Here is a 21,433-nt window from a genome sequence, read left to right as displayed (position 1 = left end):
TGCTCATTATTGAGCCCCCCCCCCGCCTCTGCTGCCGCTGGCAGCAGTCTGTCCCCGTCTCTTCCTCGTGAGGTGGCTCCTACGCCAGCCCCCTGGTGCCCCCTCTGCATTGACTGAATCTCCTTTTTTGGCCCGTTGCTCGCTGTGTTACTGTGCGGGTTGGGCTGCCCGAGCCGGGAGCTCTTCCCAGAGTGGGGACCAATTCCCCCACTGACGTGGGGCTCTCTGGGAGCAGGGGTCGCCTCACCCTCACCCTCCGGACACCGGCGCGAGAGACCTCAGTCAGCTCTTTGCCCGTCACCTCCTTTATAGCGGTAGAACACCAAAGAGGGAGGAAGGGCTTGGCTTTCGCTGGCTCTGCTTGAAAACATCATGGCTTTCTGTTCCATAAGGGAGGAGGGGGGCGCAGAGGGCTCAGCCCGCGGGGCGACTTTGGTAAAGTCCCTGGTCTTTTGCTGCATAGACGAGGCTGGGGTGAGAGGAGGAGACACCGTCGCGCGCGGCGAAGTCCCTGGCTGGAAGGACCCGAGCCGGACGGTGCGCTACCTCGTTCCACCACCAGGAGGCGACTGTTCCCTCTGGCTTTTTTTTTTTTTTTTTTCTTCCCCCTTTGGGGAGGCTGGCAGGGCGGGCGCGGGAAGGGGGGCAAAAAGGAAAAAGGGTGTAGTGTGGGGACGCAATAGGTGAAGCGAGATCTAGGCCTGAGGCCCTCGGCAGAGGGCTTCCTCTCTCCCCGCCGGGACTGCGGCGCGGCCGGGAGGATTTCGGGACCGGGGTCCCCTTGACAGAAGACTGGGGGAGAGGGAAGGTTTCGCGGCCCAAGGCAGCAGTGAAAGCTGTGGGAGATGTTCCTTTCCCACACCCCGCCAGGGAACCCCTGCCTCTCCGTTCGGAGGGCGAGGTCTTTTTGGAAAACACTGCTGCCTTCCAGGCATGCGCACCACCCCGGTGGGGGCCAGACTCCAGAATTTAACATTGCAGAGGAACTGGGTCGGGGCGGGGGCGGCCGAGCCGGGTTAACTGCATAGATAGGGACGGCTCCGAACTCTCTCCCCCAGCCCCCAGGTGGACGAGCCCGGAGTTCCCGAAATTCCCGGAGGGACATACCAAAGCGAAAGGGAAAAGGGAGTAGGCAAACTAGGTTTTGTACTTCCCGATCTCCCCGCCCCCACCCCGCCCACTTCTCCGCCCGGGCGCCCCCTGCAGGCCGCGGTCCTCAGCACGTCTTCAGCACCTGTTGGAGGTGGAGGCGCACGTCGGTGGCCGTCTCCCAGGGCACCACGCCGGCGCGGAAGGCGCTGGGCTCGGCCTTCTGCGCCTCTTGGATCAGGCGGTGCATGGGGTAGCCGCGGCGCGGGAAGGCCACGTCGCCGCCCGCCAGCAGCCCCATGGGGCAGAAGTCGTTGGCGCCGTCGCCCACGTAGAAGAGGCGCTCGAAGTGCACGCCGTCGTGGGCCCGCTCGCGCAGGTAGTCGCTGAGCACCTTGTGCTTGCACATGTTGGCGGGGCAGCGCGCGCAGCTGTGCGTGTGGAAGGGCCGCAGCGCCAGCAGCCCCCGCGCGTCGGGCCCCGACGGGTTGCTGAGGATGCGGCGGAACAGGCCGTGGTGGCCGGCGGCGCGCAGCGCGCTCTCCACGCCGAAGGTGTTGGCATCCGAGATGAGAATGACCTCGAAGCAGGAGCCCTGCTTGGCCACAAACTGCAGCAGGTCGCTCATGCCGGGCGACAGGGGCAGGGCCTCGTAGATGGCGCGCAGGTCCCGCGGCCGCACGCCCTGCTCGCCCAGGTACTGGAAGACGCGCTGCATGTACTCGTTGTAGAAGCCCTCGCGGTAGGTGGCCCGCAGGCTCTCGGGCAGCCGCTGGCCCGGCGCGGCGCGCACGATCGAGTCGTCGCTGTTTTCGTCCACGATCGTCTCGTCGAAGTCGAAGGTCAGGAGGAAGCGCGGCGCGCCCTGCGCCGCCATCCCGCCGTCCTGGGAGCAGGGGGGAGAGGAGCAGGAGGAGGAGGAGGAGGGAGCAAGCGAGAGGGGGCGCGGCGCGAGCCGGCCGGGGAGAGGCTGGTTAGCGGGCCACGGCCAGAGGCGCTGGCACATCCAAGACCTGAGAAGGACCCAAGGCTGGTTAAGCTGGTTGGAGTCCCCAACGCCGCCGCCCTCTCCCCAGCCTTCCCTGCCCACCCCGTCGGCACCTCTCTGCGAACTGTGCGGGGCGTCTGGCCTCAGAAGACCATCCTCCTCCGGACCCCAGGAGGGCGTCCTTGGCACCTGTCTCTGCTACTCTCATCTGGGGCCACTGAGACTTAACGGGGTCAGCTTAAAAGAGGGGAAGAGCAGCTTCCAACGGGTCACTCCTTTGGGGAGGTTTCTGGACGAGGCCGTTCTGGAGGCTCCCAGGGACCCCGGTTGTTGGTGTGGAGTCCTCTCCGCACCCTTCTTCCCTGACAAACACAAGCAAGGGAGGCTGGGCACTCATCCCACTGAAGCAGCCTCCTCCTTCCCTTTTTGGGCCGTGCCCCCTCGATGGGACTGCGGACAATAAGGAGCCAGGCGCCAGGGAACACTGTTGGTATCATCCAAGGCATGTGGATTGCGAATGCCATGTCCTTGAGCCTCGATAGGAGCTAAGGGCTGCCAGAGAACTGGAGTTTAGCTCTTGGAATAACCAGGCCGGCGAGGTGACCCAGGACGGCTCTCTGGGCGCTGTGGCTAGCAGGGGTCCAAGGATGGGACACTGCTTCTCCAGGGAGTTTCTAGGGCCCTGTGCTGACAGCTCATCATCACTAATCACTTGCCAATTCCCTGGGAGGAACACGTCAGCGGGTGGGGTTTCTGCCAGAGTCCGAAGGAAGTGGGCACCAAGAGAAGCAGTGGGGCCTGGGGAGGTAGGAGCTTCCCGAGCCAGGCTGCGACATACCTGGGAGACAGGTGAGGGAGAGGAAAGAGAGCAGCGTGGCTGAAAAGGCAGAGGGGAGGGGGAAGGGGGCGGGCGCCTGGCAGGGAAGGAGAAGGCTAGGAGGAGGTCGTGCCAGGGGAGCCTAGAGGCGGACCGGACAGAGACACAGAGTGGGGATGGGGGCTCTGGGAAGTGGGGGCCTCGGGCCAGCGTCCCCCACCTCCAGAGGACATGGGAGAGGATAGGGGACAACGGCATGTGTGAGGCACAAAGAAAGGCAAGCAGATGGAGATTGCAGAAGCCCTCAGAGGCCTGTCCCTGCCACCTTGCCTGCCCGCCGCGGTACACGACCGGGTGGCAGAGAGCAAATCGCGTGCAGCTTCAGAATATATCCACCACGCTGCCTTTCTCCCGCCTGGCCTCCCACCCCAGTTAGTCCAGACGGGCCCACTCTTCCTTCTGGTTTCTTCCTAACTCGCTCTCTGATATTCCTGTGATGCTTCTGGCCCGGCCCGCCTTGTGAAACAGAAGTCCACGCTCTCAGTTTCGGAGCTGGGATGTGAACCTAGCTCTCTGCCTCCCTGATAGAACTGTCCCTTAGAACTCGTCCCTAGGGTCACCCCCTGGTCTCACTGACATCCATCTGGGAGTCTCAGGGGCCCAGGATCCCTGGAGTTGAAGATGTAAATAAAGCCTCAGGCCCCCACACCTGGGATGGAAATTTGCAGGGATTCGTGGAGGCCCAGGAGAGACGAGGATAGGCCAAAAAGGGGCTGGATAGGGCTCCTTCCACCGCAGCAGGGGAAGGGGGCTGAGGCCTCATCCTGAGAAATCCCCAGAGGGACCCACTTACCCTAGACAGGCATCGGAGGCCAGCAACTGGAAAACACCCACTCATCGTTGGTACATCACCCTGGGCACCGCCTGCAGGGACTCTGTGGGGCCTCCAGCCGGTCGTCCAGAGCTCCTGACAACCACACAAGGTCTGTTGGAGGGTGCCCGCAGCTAGCTTTGTTTCCACCGCGAATGCCGGCCTGCTTCCATCTCCTCTGCTGAGGATGAACCACCCCCAGGGGCTCCGTAAAAACCCCTCAAATAGACACAGTTTTCCCAGGCGGCCAAGCCCTTGCGAGGCATCGTCTTCACAACCCCTCCCCCGGCAACATTCGAGAGGTTAAAGGTGACATTATCGGAGACCCAGAGAGAGGTGAACCGACTTAAAGGTCACTCCCTGTAAGTGGCAAAGACAGATCGCAAAACCAGAACTTGGCGTCTGAGGTGAACGCGCCCCAGGCTGTGCTGTTTCCACGGGGAGCCTGGTTCACGAACTGCTGGCCACAGCCTTGCGTGCTCCCTGCCCTTAAAGGGGGAGGGGCAGGTGACCAGGCTCATTGTCCCACAGGGGGCCGGGGGTGGGGGCAACAGGACCCCTGGGCATCACAGGTGATCAGAGACTGGCCTCCCTGGTGCCTTCAGAGCTTGGCAATCGGCCAGGAGTCAGTTTGGAATTTCTGCGGGGCTTTGCTGTGTGGCTCTGGGGACAGGGTTTAGCTTTGTGGGGTTTTCACCAACTCGGCTACAGAGGATGTCACCTACAACTCCCACTGCCTCCCCATGCCCCATCCCTCCGCTCTGCCCCTGGGGTTGAATGAGCGACTAGAAGAAGCTGGGCCAGATCTGGAAAAATATCGAGAACCCACGACTAGCCGCGCAAAGGAACAAGTGTCTGGCTGGTTGCTGCCCTCTGGTGGTGACAGCGGATGACACTGGAAACCCCTGACTTTGTCAAGGTGACACTCACCCCAGATCATCCCAGAACATCAGGGAGAACCTCTTGCCCCCAAGACAGAGACTGGGACATCCCAGCAACAGGACACAGGTCAGAGGGACAGGCCGTGTCACCTCGAGCCACCCCAATCCCACCCCTCCCCCCCACTCCCGAACCGTACGTGCACTGAGCCCTTTTGGCAGGGATGGATGTGGGTCTCAGCCTTTCCCTTAAGAACTTTTAATCTAGGAATTGGGAAAGGCAGCCGAAGCCGAATGGGGCAGGGGGCAAAAAAGGGAGGCGGTTGGGGGGGAGGGATCAAGAAGATGGGGGGGGGGGAAGGGGAGGGAGGCATGGGGACGTTGGAATGGCATGTTTTGGAGGATGGGAGGGCTGTCCCCAGGCCCTATCTGGAGGGAGTTCCAACCTTCCAGAAGCCTGCCTGATATCCTGTGTCCGTCCCCAGGCCTAGTGCATTGGAGGAGAAAGGTCAAGGGATACCCCTCCCGTGGTAGAAACAAGCAGGGTCAGACATAGACAAGTGCCGCGCCGGGCACGGGGAGACAAGTGAGCGGGAAATACAAAGATACAAAGAGAACACAGGCTGCTCAAGCAGAGAGCAACTTTCATCCCATAGAAAAGGGTCTCCTTGTGTCGGTTGCCCCTTGTTTCTCTTTCTTCAAAAATAAAAACATTTGGTAGAATATTCTACCGATTTTCAGTTGTATACAAAACTTATGGATCAGAGCAAACGATACAGTTACATGTTTTTCATCTATTCAGGGAAAATGAGTTGAATATTTACTCTTTGGTGAACTGCCTTCGTTTATTTTCGTCCCCAGAGCAGAAAGCCAGGCGTCCTGGGTTTCTTCCCCCAGAAGCTGAGCAGGGCCAGGCAGCCACCCCCCGCCCTTACCCCCACAGCAAGCAGAGGGTCCCAGGCCCTCCTGGGATCTCATTCTCATGACGTTCAAAAAGCGTACTCACCTCTGGCGGCTTTGTCCTAAGTGACCAAATTCTTTTGTGGTCACCAAAAAGAGTCCCTCAGAGAAAAGGGAGACGGGGTCTCTGAGCTTCTCCAGATGGCTAGAGCAGAGAGAGGAGAGAGGGGGTTTCGTTAAGGGTGGCAGGGGGTCCATATTCTAGTCCCCTCGAAAAGCGGCGCCTGCCTACCCGATTCCGTATCAGATCACTGGATTCCTCCTTGCTCCCTCCTGCCTTTTACAACAAATGCTTATAGATGACATTTGTGGGAATGGGGTGGCAGATGGGGCAGGGATACAGGCCCCTCTTTGGCATGGGCCCTAAGTTTGAAAGTCCCCTCTTAATGAATGGGTGGAGCTCACAGGACAGGCTTTGGGGACAGTTTCCCCCCAGGAAATGTGCCGGAGAGGGATGGGGGTGGGGAGTGAGGACCCTGGAGATATCATAGTGACAAGCCCCCTGCCCAAGACCGAACCTTCTGGTATCAATCACTAGGAATTGGATGTCACAACTAAGCTGAGGTTTTCTCCCTTTCCCAGGCAGTATTCCCAACGTCACCATGGTCTCTTCCTTCTCGCTACCACCAGCAGCAAATAGGAAAAAACCCGAGGCCCAGAGAGGTCAAGCTAACATCCTGGAGGTCGCACAGCGTCAAATTCAGGATTAGAACTTAGGAGTCCCTGGTGGCTCTTGGGACCGCGGCAGCCAGAGAGCGTCCCCTATCGCCCCGGAGACCCCCTTGAGCTGTGAGCTTACTGTTCTGACTAGCTGGCGTGATGACCTGTAGCCCCGGTGTCGGTGCAGAAGCTGAGACCAGGAGCCTCCTCTGGGCTCACCCTGCCTGGGTGGACAAGCTGGAAGGGGATCCTCAGTGGACAGGGAGGTGGCAGCTGCCGGTGGAGTGGGGGGAGAGATATTTTTAGAGGTGGCTGGAAAGCAGGCACTCTGGCACACCCCCAGCTGGCGGGTGCTTCGCTCCAATGCGGGGCGGGGGGGGGGTGCGCAGCTCGGGGAGCCCAGGGGGGCTCGTGGGTGGCGGGGAGCAAGGGGGGGGCACAGATTCCTTCGCTTTGCCCGAGTAGGGGACAGAGGGCTACCCGGGCACGTGGTTCCCGGGGTAGCAGAAAGAAGGAGGACTCATTTCTCCGCTCCAGGGGCTCCCCCCACTGACACGCGTGAAGGAGCGCCCTCAAACTCCACACAGCCCCCACCCCGCACTGGGACCCCAGCCCTCCCCTGTACCTCTGGGAGCGCAGGACTCACGCGGGGAGCGGCGGCGGCAGAGGTCTGTCCCGGCTTAGTTTGGAGTGCAAAGAGTGGGGGAGAGGGGCTAAGCTGAGGTATCTGGGCGCAGGATGGGCTAAGGGGTGCTTACGGGAATTGGAGGGGACGCGATGTCTTGTCCACCCCTGGATTTCTGGGCTCCGGCTCACGGGTCCCTCCAGTCCCGAGGGGCCGTGGATGATGTGCGTCTGGGCCGTCCCCTCCACCTGCCCCCCATCCCCCCCCCCCACCACGGGCTGCCGCCGCGTCCCCTTTAAATGCCCGGGAGCCGGAGCCCGAGCCGCGGCTGGCGCTGCGGCTGCCGCAGCACCCGGGCCCACCGCAGTCCCCTCACGTCACAAGCGACTGTCCAATCACAGCGGTGCCGGCGCACATCAAAGGGGCGGGCCGCCCGCGGGCCACGCCTCCCGGCTGCCCTGGAGGCTCCCGGGGCTGGAGCGAAGGTGGGATTGCGCGCAGGGCGGGGAGAGGGCAGGGGAGAGGGCAGGGGAGGCGGGACGGAGCGCGTCCCTCCCGAGGAGCGTGGGTGGGGGACACCCTCGCTGGAGCGGCTGCGGGGCTCTACGTGAAGCCCCGCCCGTACACCCAGAAGTGTCAGGGCTGTGCCTCCAGGGCGCTGAGCCCTGAGCTTTGCAGAAATGCACCCCCACGCCCAGCCCTCGTTCCCTTCTTCTCTCCGAAGTCTGGCGGTAGGTACGGCTTGACCCAGCCCAGGGAAAGCAGCTCCTCTCCCACGTGCGCGTCGCTCTGTCCTCCGCGCGCGGAGTCCCAGCACCTCCTTCCCCCGTTACAGGTTACAGGGGATGGCCGGGAGAGAGACTCTCCCACTCCCCCTACCCCATAAACCCTGATTTAAGGACCCAACTGTTTGCCCTTTGCAAGTGATGTTGTAAATAAAATAACCCGCTTTGGAGAGTCCGTGGCTAGCCACGCTCCCCTGCTCCCCTACCCCCGACTGCCCTGCAGCCCGATGGTTGAAGAGAAGATTCTGTTTTGAGAGCAGAGAGCTGAAACTTATATATACTGAGAACGTGCTCTGAACCAGACGCTGTACTAGGTCGCTGCACTTACGGTTGAATATTCACAACAGGGGAAATTATTTGCCCCGGTTCAGACCCAGGCACACCTGGCTCATGGGGTCACAAAGGAAATGTGTGGATGCAGAGATTAGGCGCTGCCTGGGTCTAACCGCCCCCCTACCCCCACCCCGCCCCTGCTCCACTCCTCCAAGAGAGCCAGCAGATGCAAAGGCCCTGTGTGATGTGGCATCCGATGGATGGCGCTGGAAACCAGAGAGGGGATGCGGGTCAGCAAGGAATTACCCTGTGGGGGTGGGGGTGGGGGTGGGGGGCGGGGTGCTGGGGGTACATGAAAGAAGCGGACAGATGTGTGCCATGTTTCCACATACACAAAAGAGAACGAATGCTTTACAGCTGCTTAAAACCCTCGACAGTGACTTCTAGTGTCCCAACTCTGTCCCTGGCTTGCTGCTCATGCCTCTGTCCTCACTGCCCACCCTTTATTCCAGCACTCCGGCACACCTGATCTTTCCTGGGGACCTCCGTCCTCAAGTACACTCCTGCCCCATTTGCTGGGCAAGTCCAGCCTCTCCTGGACCTCCTTCTGGAGCTCCTTCTTTTTTGTTTTGTTTTGTTTTCTTTTTTTTTTTAATGTTTGTTTACTTTTGAGAGAGTGAGAGAAAGCGTGGCGGGGGGCGGGGGCAGAGAGAGAGAGGGAGACAGAGAATGACGGGAAGCAGGCTCTGTGCGGACAGCAGACAGCCTGATGCAGGGCTCGAACTCACGAACCGTGAGATCATGACCTGCGCCGATGTCAGGCGCTCAAATGACTGAGCCACCCAGGCGCCCCCTGAAGCTCCTCCTGAAACTGACTTGTGTGCTTCCAGAACTTGTGGTTAATGCGGTCAGTATGTTTCCATGTGTCAGTTCGTGTGATCCTCACCATTCTGTGAAACCGCTCCTTTCGCTGTAGGGAGATCAAGGCAGGAAGAGTGGAGCTGACCCAGCCGGGGATTGCTGGAGGTGGTCTTCCAGCCTGGTTGTCTCAACCATTACCCCACACCTTCTGGCCTGTAAGCAACAGGAAGGCGGAGACCACATTTGTATTATTGGCTCTACCTAGTGCCTCGTTTGTGTCTGCTCGATTGTTGAATCTCCTGGCTACCAAGTCATTCCAGTAGCATCCCCATTTCACAACGGGGAAATTGACACTCAGAGAGGTCAAATGGCTTGCCCAGGGTCACATGCCCCAAGGAGGTACCGGATTCAAACCCTGATCCTGATGTAATTAACAGCCCTCAGCTATTTCCAGATTCACATGCTGGGGCTGGGGCTGGGGGTGGGGTGGGCGGGTAACTTTTCTGGTGCTGCCTAAGCGAGGTCTTGCTGCCCACCTCTGCCTACCAGCCACGGGAGCACCAAAACTCACAGGAGCCACGTGCAAGGCGCCTTTGTGGAATAAATCTAGAAACTCCCAGGTCCCCCTACACGGAACTTTTCCGGACACAATCCTGCCTCTCTTAAACTTTCCCCCCTCGTTGTGCCAATGAACACAGTTGGGCGATTGGACAAGCCTCCTCCCGTGGGATTCACCTTAGACCTCTCCAGTCGGTCCAACTGGCAGAGAGCGCTTGTGGGGACAGGGGACTCTGGTGAACCCTGATTCAGGTGGCCAGGTACTGGGCTTTCCAGGTGGCCTTCACAAAGAGGGTGTGGCTCTTTTTTTTTTTTCCCCCCCTTAATTCAAACTCTTGTGTCTTTCAAACTCTTGTGTCTGACTTGCGATAGATCTCTTCCAGGGAGCTGAAGAGGGCGTGACTCTTGCCTCAGGTTTTGGTGTCACAGCCAGAGAGGCCAGGAATCCAGGACCAGGGACTCCAGCTCCACAATAGACCTGGTGGGGGGAGGGGCCAGGGCTAGAGGGAGGAGCCGATCCTACACTCCACCTTCGGGAAGGAGGATTTTGTGCTGGGCACATAATCAATCCCCACAACAACCCTGGCAAGATGGGTTTTTAATATTCTCCGTAATACAAGTGAAAAAGCAGAAGCTTGGGGACATTAAGAAAGCGCCTTGCCCAAGGACGCTGTGTGGCAAGTGGCGGTCAGCCCAGATGTTCAGGTCTGCAAGTCTCTGTAGAAGGCAGAGGGCGTTCAGTGACCTGGCGCCTGACGCAGGTGGGCTTGGCGCAAGAGGCCCCCGGGAGCGCCCCCTTCAGGCAGTTCTGAGAGTTCTGTTGTGGGTCCCTTGGGTCTAAGGCGTTGTGCTTGGGGGGCTTAGGGACCAGAGCTGAATACACCCTCTTTCAGGTCTCTTGTCTTCTTCCTAGCCAGCAATCACTAGCATTGATGGAGCGCTCGCTGTGCGCCAAGCGGTGTTCTAGAAGCCTCAGCTCTCTTCCTGCTCGCATCAACCTAGCACCTGTTAGCCCGGCCATTTTACAGACGGAGACAACAGACGGAGACAAATGAGGCACAGAGTGGTATGTAATTTGTCGAAGGTCACAGAGCTAGGCAGTGGCTAGCAGGGTTCCCTTTTTTTTTTTTCAGTTAGTTAATTAATTAATTTGTTTGTTTGTTTAGAGAGCGGAGGGCAGGGCAGAGAGAGAGAGAGTGAGAACGGGGCTCCGTCTCATGAACAGTGAGATCACGACCTAAACTGAAATCGAGTCCAATGCTCAACCAACTGAGCCACCCAGGCGCTCCCCGTGGGTGCTTGCATTCATTCCGCGAGTATTAACTGTACCAGGCACTGGGAGATCAGACACTGAGGAGACATGGACCCTGCCCTCAAGGAGCTTACAGTCGAGAGAGGAGACGGAGACCAGCCAACAGGCCTTCCCGAAAGAGTGGCGGAGAACAGATCCGTTCTACCTGTGACCACCAGGGCGATTCTGTCGCGGACTTCAGCAGGTGAAGCAGCTGGGGCCTGAGGTGCCTCCAGGAGAAGGAGGAGACTCATAATCCAGGGCTCAGTTCCCCCAGGGGTGCCCCCTTCTGACCACTCTCCTTCCCTGTCCCACCCCAACTCCTGCCCTTGCTGTGGCTGCTGGCTTCCCCTCCTGTCTTTCCCCACGTCCCCCTCCCCAAGCAGCCTGGGGACACTCCAGAGCAACCTTCTCCCCACCCCAGGCAGTCCCTCTCCCACAACAGACTCACCCCTACAGGGCTGTTCGCTGTCCCCGCTCAGTAAGCAGCGAGGATGGGGCATCAGGAGACAGTGAAAGTGCAAACACCCGTTCTGCTACCTGGGACACACACACAGCAGGTGGAGTGAGAGTAACCCCCCAGGGTCCCCTCTGGGCCAGGAAGTCCTTGCAGTCTGACTCAAATCCCACCTGCTAGGGCACTTCCTCTCATTTGGCCTCTAAGACACCTCCCCTCGGGGTAACGGCTTCAGGGTAACGGCTATCGGAGACTTGAAATGCGCCACTCCAATTCCTTCATTTTTGCAAATGTCACATTAAAGTGAACAAGGTGATTTCGCCTCTGCCTGCTTCGCGTCCTTGGTTACTTCTTGCATCCTTGTCCCCCTCCCTCTGTGTAATAACCTTCTTTTGGACTTACAAATGTGCTACCGCAGGCCCTTTGCACTTGCTGTAGCCTCTTTCCAGAGGACTTCCTAGCCCATCGATGGCCTCCCACTGAGTTCAGGGCTCAGCTCATCTGTCACTTCTTTTGTTTTGTTTTTAATTTTTTTTTTAACGTTTATTTATTTTTGAGACAGAGAGAGACAGAGCATGAATGGGGGAGGGGCAGAGAGAGAGGGAGACACAGAATCGGAAGCAGGCTCCAGGCTCTGAGCCATCAGCCCAGAGCCCGACGTGGGGCTCAAACTCACGGATGGCAAGATCGTGACCTGAGCTGAAGTCGGACGCTTAACTGACTGAGCCACCCAGGCGCCCCTCATCTGTCACTTCTAAAAGGAAACTGGTCCTCCCCAGACACCCTCCCTCTCCCCCGGAGATAAGGACCTCTGATCACACACCTCCACAGCACCCTGGGCCTCTCCTGGCTGGTTGATTAATATCTGCTTCCATCAGACTGTCAGCTCCACGGGGACAGGCACCATAATGGGTTTGCTCCCATGGTGGTTAGGTGCTGGGGAGCACCCCGTGCACTCCTTGATCTGGAGTAGCTGCTCAAAAAAATGTATCTGTGGCCTGAATGACTGCAGGATTCCCAATCCAGGCCTGGAATGACCCAAGGCTGGGTCGTCTGACTGGGAGGGGCGGGAGATGTGCTCACAAAAGGAAGGACCAGCAGCTAAGGGCTCCAGGGAGGCATCTGTCCACCCTCAAGGCAGATCTGTGCTGGAGAAGAGGCACCGTCCAGAATCAGGTCCAGCCAAAACGAGAGCCCCTTGTTTTACCAGCAAGCTTTGTAACTTACAACACACTCTCCGCAATTCACATTATTCTCCTGAAGTGGGAAATGGGTCCTGGAGAGGTTAGGTGAGTCCAAGGTGGCGAAGGCAACGCCTGAATGCAGGTCTCTTGAACCCAGCCAGCTTTGCCGAGGCCAAGTGTACAAGGGGAGAGGATGCGTTGCCAGCCAGCAAAGATTCCAAGATTCTGGCCTTTGGGCCATTATTTGACTCTTTCCGGGGTTTTTTATTCGTTCACGTAGGCGTGCATTCATTCATCGCTTCGGGAGACACATGCTCCAGTCGACCGCTGCCTTCGAGAAGGCCATAGTCCAGTGCTGGCCTTGGGAATCTGGGGTCCATCTGTGATTGGCCTGAGCTTATCATAGGTAATTTTTGTGTGTTTACGTATAACTGCCCATTTTTCACGTAAACTTTCAAAAAGCTTCCATGACTCCAGCCGTCCTTCCCTCCCCGCTCTGCAAAACGTTTAAGAATCACCGGCTAACTCGGTATTAAAGGACAGCAGCCCCTGTGCTCGTCAGTCCGTCCTGCCTGTTTGGGTGACGAAGGCCCCAACACATGACCACGTCTGGTCCAAGTGATAAACCTGCTGTCTGGCCCGCATGACTCACCCAAGGCGCTGCCGACCTGGGACAGCAGCTCTCAGCCACTGCTCTGGGAAGAGAACCGTATAGAAACACACACACACACACACACACACACACACACACACGCACGCACGCGCGTGTGCGCGCGCGCGCGCGCCACCCCCAGCTCTAAAACGGCTCCTGACTCCAGGAAGATACTTTGGTTTTTCCCTCCTGTATTAGCAACAGCTGCCCACGATGGTGACATATACTGAGGGCGTGTGTGTGTCAGACACTGTGATGCCTAGCGCCTCATCTTTTTACATCCCCACGGCAGGCCTCCGCGTCTAGGAACTTGCCCAAGGTCACACGTCAGGGGAGAGGCGGGGGTGGGGTGCGGGCGCCGAGGAGAGCGGCAGGTGTTTATGATCCCTCGGGGCTGAGCCCACACCCTGGTGTCCACACCGTCATGCCCGCGCCTCCCACGCTGTACCAGAGTCGGTCTGAGTGACCAGTGGCGCTGGGCAGAAGCCAAGGCCCGGCTCAGCCGGTGCGGGGTCAGGACAGATGACGCTTCATCTTAGGCGCTCTCTCTCACTCTCTTGCTCTGCCCTCTTTCTGGATCGCTCGCTCCGCCGCCAGGCTTCCCCACGGGGGACGCTCCCAAGGCGAGGAACTGAATTCAGCCTCGGGCCAGCAGCCAGGGCAGACCCGGCGACAACAACATGAGTGAGTTTGGGCGCAGCCCTTCCAGCCCCAGTCAGGCTTCAAGGTGACTCTGCCATCTCGTCGGGGCTCTTGGCTTGCGGGCACTTGGAGAGCTAAATGCTGGTTTTCAGCTGCTGACTTTTTGGGGTGATCCGTGACTCAGCAATAGAGAACCAGAAATACACCTGTAAACACAATTGCTATGGTTCTCACGTTCTATTAAAGGAGGCAGGACCGTGGAAGGAAGGAAGGAAGGGCGGGGGGAGAGAGGGAAAGAACCCAGTATGTCAGATAGCAGGAAGTGCTATGGAAAAAAATAAAGCAGGGAAATGGTGGCGGGGGGGGGGGGAGCTTTGATTTAAATAGGGTGCCTAAGGGAAGTCTGACGGAGAAGGGGTCAGTTAAGCAAAGACCCGAGAGAGTGAGCGCTATAGAAATCTGAGGGGAAAAGAGAATCAGGCAGCACGAACAGCATGTGCAAAGGCCCTGGGGTGGGAGCATGTCTAGATCATGTGACCCGCCCAGGGCACAAACTTCTTATATGTTGCCACTGGATTGATTGTCCTCACCAGGCCTGTCTTGGGCCATCTCATCCTGCGGCCTCCAGGAGTGGGGAGGTGGCCTGCTGAGCCCCCACTGCTCTCTTCTTCTCTCCCTTGACCTTGGCTCCATGGCTGTGGTCCTGGGAGTGGGTCTCAGGTTCTCGGGACGTGAAAGTGGCCGCACAGGCAGATCTTCCCAGCCTCCAGGCAGGGCGGGTGACCTGGGGCAAATCCAAGCGAGACCGCAGGACAAGAGAAATGACGGAGGAAATGCGATTTGGACACACAGATACTCAAATTTCAGAGGCCCTCCACTAATTTATGGGGCTGACTGGTAGAAAAATCTAACTCCAATCCTACCGCCATAGTTGTAGGTTATTCTTCGCCATTTTCCTGTTTTGAAACAAGCAAAATACAAAGCGTCTCCGTGTCATAGCAGAAAGTGCCCCAAACCGCCCATTTGATATGCACACTCGCCCTCCTTCTCAGTGACAGACAGATGTTGCTTGTAAGTGACCCATGGCCTGAGGACTCCCTCTTTCTGTGCCCTCCTCCTCCTCAACCCAGGGATGCCTGCCATGTCCTTTCTGCGTCCTCAGAATCCCTCAGGGCTCCCCACAAGCAGGCCCATGGCCATAGCCATCGTATTTTCCAGATCAGGATGGACAGATCAGTGCAGGAAGCCTGAAGTTACACACAGAGGGCAAAGGGACAGAGCCTGAAGACGGGGTTTCCTGGGACAATCAAGGGCACAAAGTAGCAAGTCTTTCTCCAAGAGACCCACTCATCCCAGGGGACAGAGGAATTGTTTATTTACTTACTCATGTATTCTTTCAACAAATTTTTCATGAACCAGGACTGGCCTTGGTTCTGGAGGAACAATATAAGCAAGACAGAGTTCCTGCCCTGGGAGTGCTTACAGTCTGCCAGGGAGACAGACAAGGCGCATCAGCAGGGGCCTAGTGATTCTGGTGAACATGGGAGGGACATCCAACCCAGTTCAAGGGGGAGGACCAGAGGCGTGTATATGTGTGGTGATGTCAGGGGAAGATTCCATGAGAAGTGCTTTCTAAGCCAAGACCTGCAGGATGCATAGGAGTTGGATAAAGAGGAAAACTTTAAAGAGGGAGAGCTCGTGCAAAGGTCCTGAGGTCCGAGAGGTGGTAGAAAGGGCAGAAGACGGAGGGTCTTGTGAGCTTCTTCCCTAAGGGCCAAGGGGAACCACTGCAGGTTTGGAGCGAGGGGCTGACACAATCACATCTGTGTTTTAGAAAGATCACTTGTGTTGCTGTTACTGGCTGCCCCTCCTTCTTTTCATGGCCCTGTGGCTGAGCAGAGCGGCCTTTGGGGAGACCACAGCCCAGGCCAGCCCAGTTCTCAGAGTGTCGGGAGGATGATGGCAGGCTCTTCTCTTTCCTGTCCCCCCTACCCCGCCTCGGCCGACTTCAGGGTCAGGTTCTGAGATCTGCTATATTGGGCTCCCGTGGGTGAGGCTTCCATCCCGCCTCTGGCCACATCAGGCCAGCTTCCCCCAGGATTGAGGGGTTATTTGTATCTTCAGGGTGGCAGGGCCTCCTCCCCAGAGGCAAGGAACCCAAGATAACAGGGCAGCCTGGGAGCTGTTTATGAAAAGGCAGCGTCGTAGGGGGTGGGCAGGGCCCGCGGGCACAGTGACTGCTGCCATAGATATAGCAATTGGGGCGGGGAAGGCCGTCTAAATTACAGCTCCCAGAATAGAGGGGCCCAGAGGGAATGGTGGGGCATCCTCCCAAGGGAGCTGGCGTCCTGCCAGCCATGTCCAGGCTCCGGGCCCTGCCGCAGGCAGAGGTGGGGTGGCCACGGGCCCGGTGGCCGCGAGGTGGAGCCAGGCGGTGGCGCGGAGGCTCCTGGGGGTTGGGAGAGAACCAGCCTGGGGTGACCTTCTGGAATAGTGAGGGTGGTGAGGGGAGGGGGGAGGCGGGGAGGCGGCCGCTTGCCTGCCCCTGGAAGAGACTCACCGTCACATCCCTCAGTGGATATTTCACCCAAGTGTGAGATGCGGCGAAATTAACGAGAACGGCGGGCATCCTCATAGCCGCTATGGGCCAGGAACCGCTCTAAGCAATAATGTGCGTCCGTTCCCCCTCCCGGCTCCCTGTGACGTAGGTATCATTGGCCCCATTTTATAGATGAGGACACTGAGGCCCACTGAGGCCCAGAATGTGCCAAGTGGAGCTAGGGAGTGAAAAACTAAGGTGTGTGAGCCCAGGTTTGTCTGACTTCAAAGACCAGGCTTCTGAGCCAGGGAATCTGTTCGAAACCTTCGCCTCCCGGAGTCGGTTTTCTCACCTATGACGTGCGTCACGGCCTCTTGCTCTGGATCAGCCTCCCAGAGCTGTAGGGATCACATGGGGACAGTGTGGTACGCTGGGAAGAGCTTCAAGGCGGGAGGCTTGGCTGGACTCTGTGCCATGCCCACTGTAGGCCTCTGTTTCCTCCTCTGTAAAATGGGGATCATCATAGGTAACCCACAGGGTCTTCTGAGACTCTAATGGGAATATATATGTATGAAAGTACTCGTATCTTTGAAGCAGATTGTAAATTAGAAAGTGCCACATTTCAGGGGCGCCTGGGTGGCTCGGTCGGTTGAGCGTCCGACTTCGGCTCAGGTCATGATCTCGCGGTCCGTGGGTTCGAGCCCCGCGTCGGGCTCTGTGCTGACAGCTCGGAGCCTGGAGCCTGCTTTGGATTCTGTCTCTCCCTCTTTCTCTGCCCCTCCCCTGCTCGTGCTCTGTCTCTCTCAGTCTCTCCAAAAATAAATGTTAAAAAAATTTTTTTTAATTAAAAAAATAAAATAAAATGAGGAAGCATCCCTTTGATCATACTTGGTAGATATTCAGTTTTCCTGTAAGTTAAAGCAAAACACATCTACATTCTTTTTTTTTTTTTTTTTTTTGGTGAGGATCTGCTGCCTTGAAACTGTATTTCTTCAACTGCTGTACCTAAGGTGCTGATTTTCAGCTGAAACTGAGGACCACCCCCCGCCCCATCCCCAAGTCCCCAACACCAGCTGTTTCCTGGGCTGGGGGGGGTGGGGTCTTGGTACAGAGACAGGTTTGGACAGGATGACTCTTGTGCCGCTGGCTCTCTGAGCCTCCGGCCTTCCTAGTTGTGTTACTTAATGTTGTTCAAGATCCTCTGGCCCACCCCGAGGGGGGGGGGGGGGGGAGGGAGGGGGTGGGGAAGTGCTTCAATGAACCTCAGAGACCGGAACTTGCTGACTCATCAGGGGAGCCAAGGGCAGGTTAAGGGCATTGAGTCCCGGGAAAGGAGGCGACACCCATCAGGCAGCCTCACCATCACTCCCCTCCTGCCTGACTGCCTCCTCTCTCTCTCTCTCTCTCTCTCTCTCTCTCTCTCTCTCTGTGTGTCTGGGGTGACCAGGCAGCATGCAGGGAGCAGGGAACCACGCCTTGCACTCGCTCATCCCCAGCCTTTCCAGGGCCGGTCTTTCCCTCCCCCCCAGGGAGCCTCACCGTCCACGTGAGGAGCTGGTTCAACGTGGCACCTGTACCTCCTGGTGGGATGCGTGATCGAGCTGGTTACCACTGCTCACGACACGGTGAAATCCCACCAGGATGTAGCTGCCTCCCGCCGCCGTCCGCGAAACCCAAGCTCTTGGCCAACAGGAGCACCCGCTCTATCCTAGGGAGGATTCTCTGGAGATTCACTAAGACAGACCGTTCATGCACTCATTCATTCAACGTTTGCTTGCTGCTTACCTACTGCGTATCTGGGACTGTTGTAGCTCACATCTGATGGGAGAGGCAGCCAACAAGTAAACATATTGAGTGCCAGATGATGGTAGGTGTTATGGGCAACGTAGAGCAGGGAAGGGTACTGAGCGGGAGGGAGGGGTGATACTTAATCAAGGGCAGTTGGAAGCCTTACTGATGAGGTGTGGGGCCCAGTGACGGATTCAGCTGTGCAGATATCTGGAGAAGAGCCTTCCAGTAGCGGGAAGCCAGTGTGGGCTTGGAGGTGAGTGAGGCAGGTGAAGGGATGGAGGTAGGTGTTCCCTAGGGAGAAGGTATTCTCCCTCTGGGGAGGGAGGGGGTGGTCTCTAGGTTTGAAGGAGGGACGTTTAGTGCTGTAAAGATTTTCCTAAACTCTAACTCAAGCCCCTCAAGCCAGTGGGTTTAATGAAGCTGGGTTAGGCATTCAGGGCCTGATTTGCTGCTCCTAAGACTCTGACCTCATGTCGAATCTCCAGGGAGCGTGGCCGCGCCTCCTTGGAAGGCAGTGCCTCCTGAATTCCTTCCCTGATCCGCTCTTCCTTCTGTCTCTCCATCCCCGCCCTGTCCCGCTCCCTGGCATCCAAGGATGACCTACCTGCCTGCCCACCTGCCTTGACCCCTCACCCAGCACACGCCTGCCTTATGTCCTTACCGCTTCTTCTGTGTCTCTTCTCTCCCGCCCACGGGTGGGCGGGACTAGTGTTAAACTGCTTGGAGCTTCTTGTGCCGGGCACCTCAGAGGTCTCCATAAATACGCTGGAACTGATCAGGACGCGGATGTTCAAAGGGGACACAAGGGCTCCAAGCAGACGTCTGTGCACAGCAGGCTTCCCATGGACTTGAGGGATTGGGGGGGGGGGGCGCGGCTGGAGTTTACCAAGCACTGGGGGTATCCGGGGGCCCCCATGGGAGAGTTGAGCTGGAACGCCTTCTCCCACCTTGAACTTGACCATCGGGATGCTAAATTCCTGTCGCCACTAGGATGTCCCCCCCACCGCCCCCCGAAGATGAGTTGAGACTGTGGTCTTTCAACCCCTGGGTTCCAAGGAGGCAGCCACTGGGGCTGCCAAAAGGCGGGGGGGGGGGGGTTCAGTAAATTCCCTCTGCCCCCCCTCCCATGCTGCAGGAGGGGAGGGGCTTTGCTTTTATTTATTTTACACGTATGTTTCCAGGGATGGTTTCGTTTCAAAAGGGGATTTCCTTCTAAGGACACACATACAGACACGCCGTCTTGAGAACATCAATGGAGCGGAAAGTGATAGAAACCCCGGGTCTAGATCCGGCGTTATTGGAGCGGGTCTGGCCTCAGCCTCCTCGTCTAGAAACAGGAGGAACATATGGAACGATCTCTCCAACCACAGGACGGTAGCCGTCACAGTCCTCAGAGCAGTTATTTTCTGACTTTAATGTTTGGACCTGGGGAGCAGACCCTCTGGCGATTGTGACGCAGGTCGTCCGTCCACCACGTCTTGACAGACACGACTTCCTGAAAAATTCCTAAGAGAGGATGACTTCTGGAAGGACATGTAAGAAGCTAGTAAGGGCGGTTACCTCCTGGGAGGAGAGCTGGGAGGCCTGAAGCCAGGGGAGGCACGGAGACTTACCCACCACTGTATTCTCGGTTGTACCTTGTGAATTTCGTAGCGCTCGCGTAGGTAGCTGAACCGCATACCCGCATAAATAAACGTTGGTTTATTTGAAAAAGACATTGTAAACGTGTAAAGCACCGCTCAAGCACGAGGTAAAAAAAAAAGCAACACGCCAAATATAACCCTTGCCTTGTTCCCACCGCAGACTGAAGCTGAACCCCAGGGAAAGCCAGCAGACTTGTTCCCGAGGCCTTTGGGGTGACAGAGCGACCCAGAGACCTTGAGAGAAGGGGGACGGGGGGAGTCACCCAGCCAAGCTCTCCCTCGGGTGTGGCGCCCGAAGTGAGCGAGGCGTGGCAAGCCCTGAGCTGTGCGTGTTTCCCTTGAGGGAGCTGCTAATGATGGCAGGGGTGTTGAAACAACAGAACAGGGGCGCTTGGGTGGCTCAGCCAGCCGACGTGACTGCCTCTTGATTTCGGCTCAGGTCACGATCTCACGGTTGTGAGATCGAGCCCCGCGTGGGGCTCAGTGCTGGGCCTAGAGCCTGCTTGGGACTCTCTCCCTCTCTCTCTCTCTCTCAAAATAAATGCACTTGAAACACACACACACACACACCAAAATAAACCCAGTACACCCGGCGGGGAGGCGGTGCTCGTGCCGCACGGCTGTCTGCTTTATAAAAAGTGCCTTGAGGTGTCGTGCGAATCGGTGGCCTGGGCTGTTCTCTAGCTCCACTGTCAATTCCTCCAAGGCAAAGACCGTGTCTCGTTCATCCTGTGCGTCCTGGGCCCGCGCCCGGATGCACGTGGCTGAGAAAGCTCCCCGTTGCCCCACACCGGGAAATCAGGGGCACCATTGCTGCCACAGGACCTGCCACCCGGCAGCTGACAGCTTAACAGCCTCTTCTGTTCCAGCTGGGTTTCCCAGAATCCTGTAGGGCAGGCGTTACTATTATCTCCATCCAAAAAAAAGAGGAAACGGTCTTGTGCCCACCCTCTCGTGTTTTGCGGCGCGTTCTGGGCTGAGTCCCTTCACTCCTTTGGTTTGGTCATCTGTAAAAACGGGAGCCACGGTTTCTGACTTATCCGCGGGCCCGGGAACACCTCAGGATGCAGGGGCTCCAAGAGGTGATGTGGCCCAAAGCAGTAAGCGAGGGGAAAAGATCGAATTCACACCGGCTTCTGCCCCATCAGCCTCGGGAGGTGGCCGCGTCTGCTCCTTGTCCCACGAGGGGATGCGGAGATTCCTCGGAAGGGCAGTTAAGCACAGCTATTTTCTCTCGTTGCTTTGCTCATCGTCAGGCATTTGTTAGGAGACAGGGACAGGCAAAGGCAGACCTTTATACTTATTCAATCGCCTTTGCGGAACACCCTCACCTGCACAGGCGCTGGGAAGGCAACTGTAATTAAGATACAGAGAAAAGGAAGGAAGGTTCATTCCTCACGGCGGGCTGGTGCCTGCAGCGAAAGTATCCAAGTATCCTGGAATATGAGGGCTGGAAGGCTTCTTAGGGGGTAACATAGCCTCTCTTATATAGATGGGAAAACTGAGGCCCAAAATGGGGTAGGGGCTTGCCCGAGTTCCACAGGTTAGAACACTCCAGCGGTCTTTAATCGGATTTATGAATGAGAAAGTAGGAGCGTTGGTTCTCAGCCTCCACTCCTGATGGACTGAAGCTGGTAAAAGGTGGAGCCTGGAAGACAGATAGGAGGGGGAGGGTGGTGTCATCGACAAAACGAAGGCGGGAGCCCAACACAGGATGGGAGCCCTCAGTCTTCCCTCCCTCGGGGCTTGGAAATCCTTGCTGGTGGCCAGTTCCTTACCAGAGGTCGAAGACAGAGAAAGAGGGAGATTTCTGAGCCCAGGACCTCACCCCGGGGGGAGGGGGGAAACGGCAGTGAGGGATGGGAGTTC

The 21,433-nt window shown here is 57.6% G+C and overlaps 1 protein-coding gene and 1 long non-coding RNA gene across 32 annotated transcripts; one reads left to right on the top strand and one right to left on the bottom strand.

Annotated features, from left to right (window-relative positions):
* Window positions 1-289: 289 nt before the first annotated feature.
* PHOSPHO1 (phosphoethanolamine/phosphocholine phosphatase 1) lies at window positions 290-7,180 on the bottom strand. Of its 24 annotated transcripts, none has more exons than XM_053211657.1 (6): window positions 7,022-7,179; window positions 6,403-6,536; window positions 5,646-5,748; window positions 3,748-3,931; window positions 3,515-3,603; window positions 290-2,102 (listed from the first exon to the last, which is right to left on the bottom strand). In XM_053211657.1, exons 5-6 carry the CDS (start codon window positions 3,535-3,537, stop codon window positions 1,217-1,219), a joined length of 909 nt encoding a protein of 302 aa, XP_053067632.1. In that variant the 5' UTR covers window positions 3,538-3,603; window positions 3,748-3,931; window positions 5,646-5,748; window positions 6,403-6,536; window positions 7,022-7,179; the 3' UTR covers window positions 290-1,216. The 24 variants fall into 24 exon arrangements, 22 of the variants coding, with proteins under 22 accessions (XP_053067632.1, XP_053067622.1, XP_053067633.1 ...); XM_053211647.1 differs by lacking the exon at window positions 3,515-3,603 and adding an exon at window positions 2,191-2,439; XM_053211658.1 differs by having other exon boundaries at window positions 3,748-3,861; window positions 5,650-5,748.
* Window positions 7,130-11,106, top strand: LOC113592627 (uncharacterized). 8 transcript variants are annotated; one of them, XR_008293996.1, is made up of 4 exons: window positions 7,130-7,373; window positions 8,923-9,022; window positions 9,506-10,431; window positions 10,532-11,106. It is a non-coding gene; the product is annotated as an uncharacterized LOC113592627 (long non-coding RNA). The 8 variants fall into 8 exon arrangements; XR_008293993.1 differs by having other exon boundaries at window positions 8,923-9,206; XR_008293995.1 differs by lacking the exon at window positions 7,130-7,373 and adding an exon at window positions 7,386-8,236.
* The last annotated feature ends 10,327 nt before the right edge of the window (window positions 11,107-21,433 follow it).

This window comes from Acinonyx jubatus, chromosome E1 (genome assembly GCF_027475565.1).
Source record: "Acinonyx jubatus isolate Ajub_Pintada_27869175 chromosome E1, VMU_Ajub_asm_v1.0, whole genome shotgun sequence".
Classification (NCBI taxonomy): Eukaryota; Metazoa; Chordata; class Mammalia; order Carnivora; family Felidae; genus Acinonyx; species Acinonyx jubatus.
The sequence above is the reverse complement of the archived record's forward strand: the minus strand, read 5'-3'. Positions and strand labels throughout refer to the sequence as shown.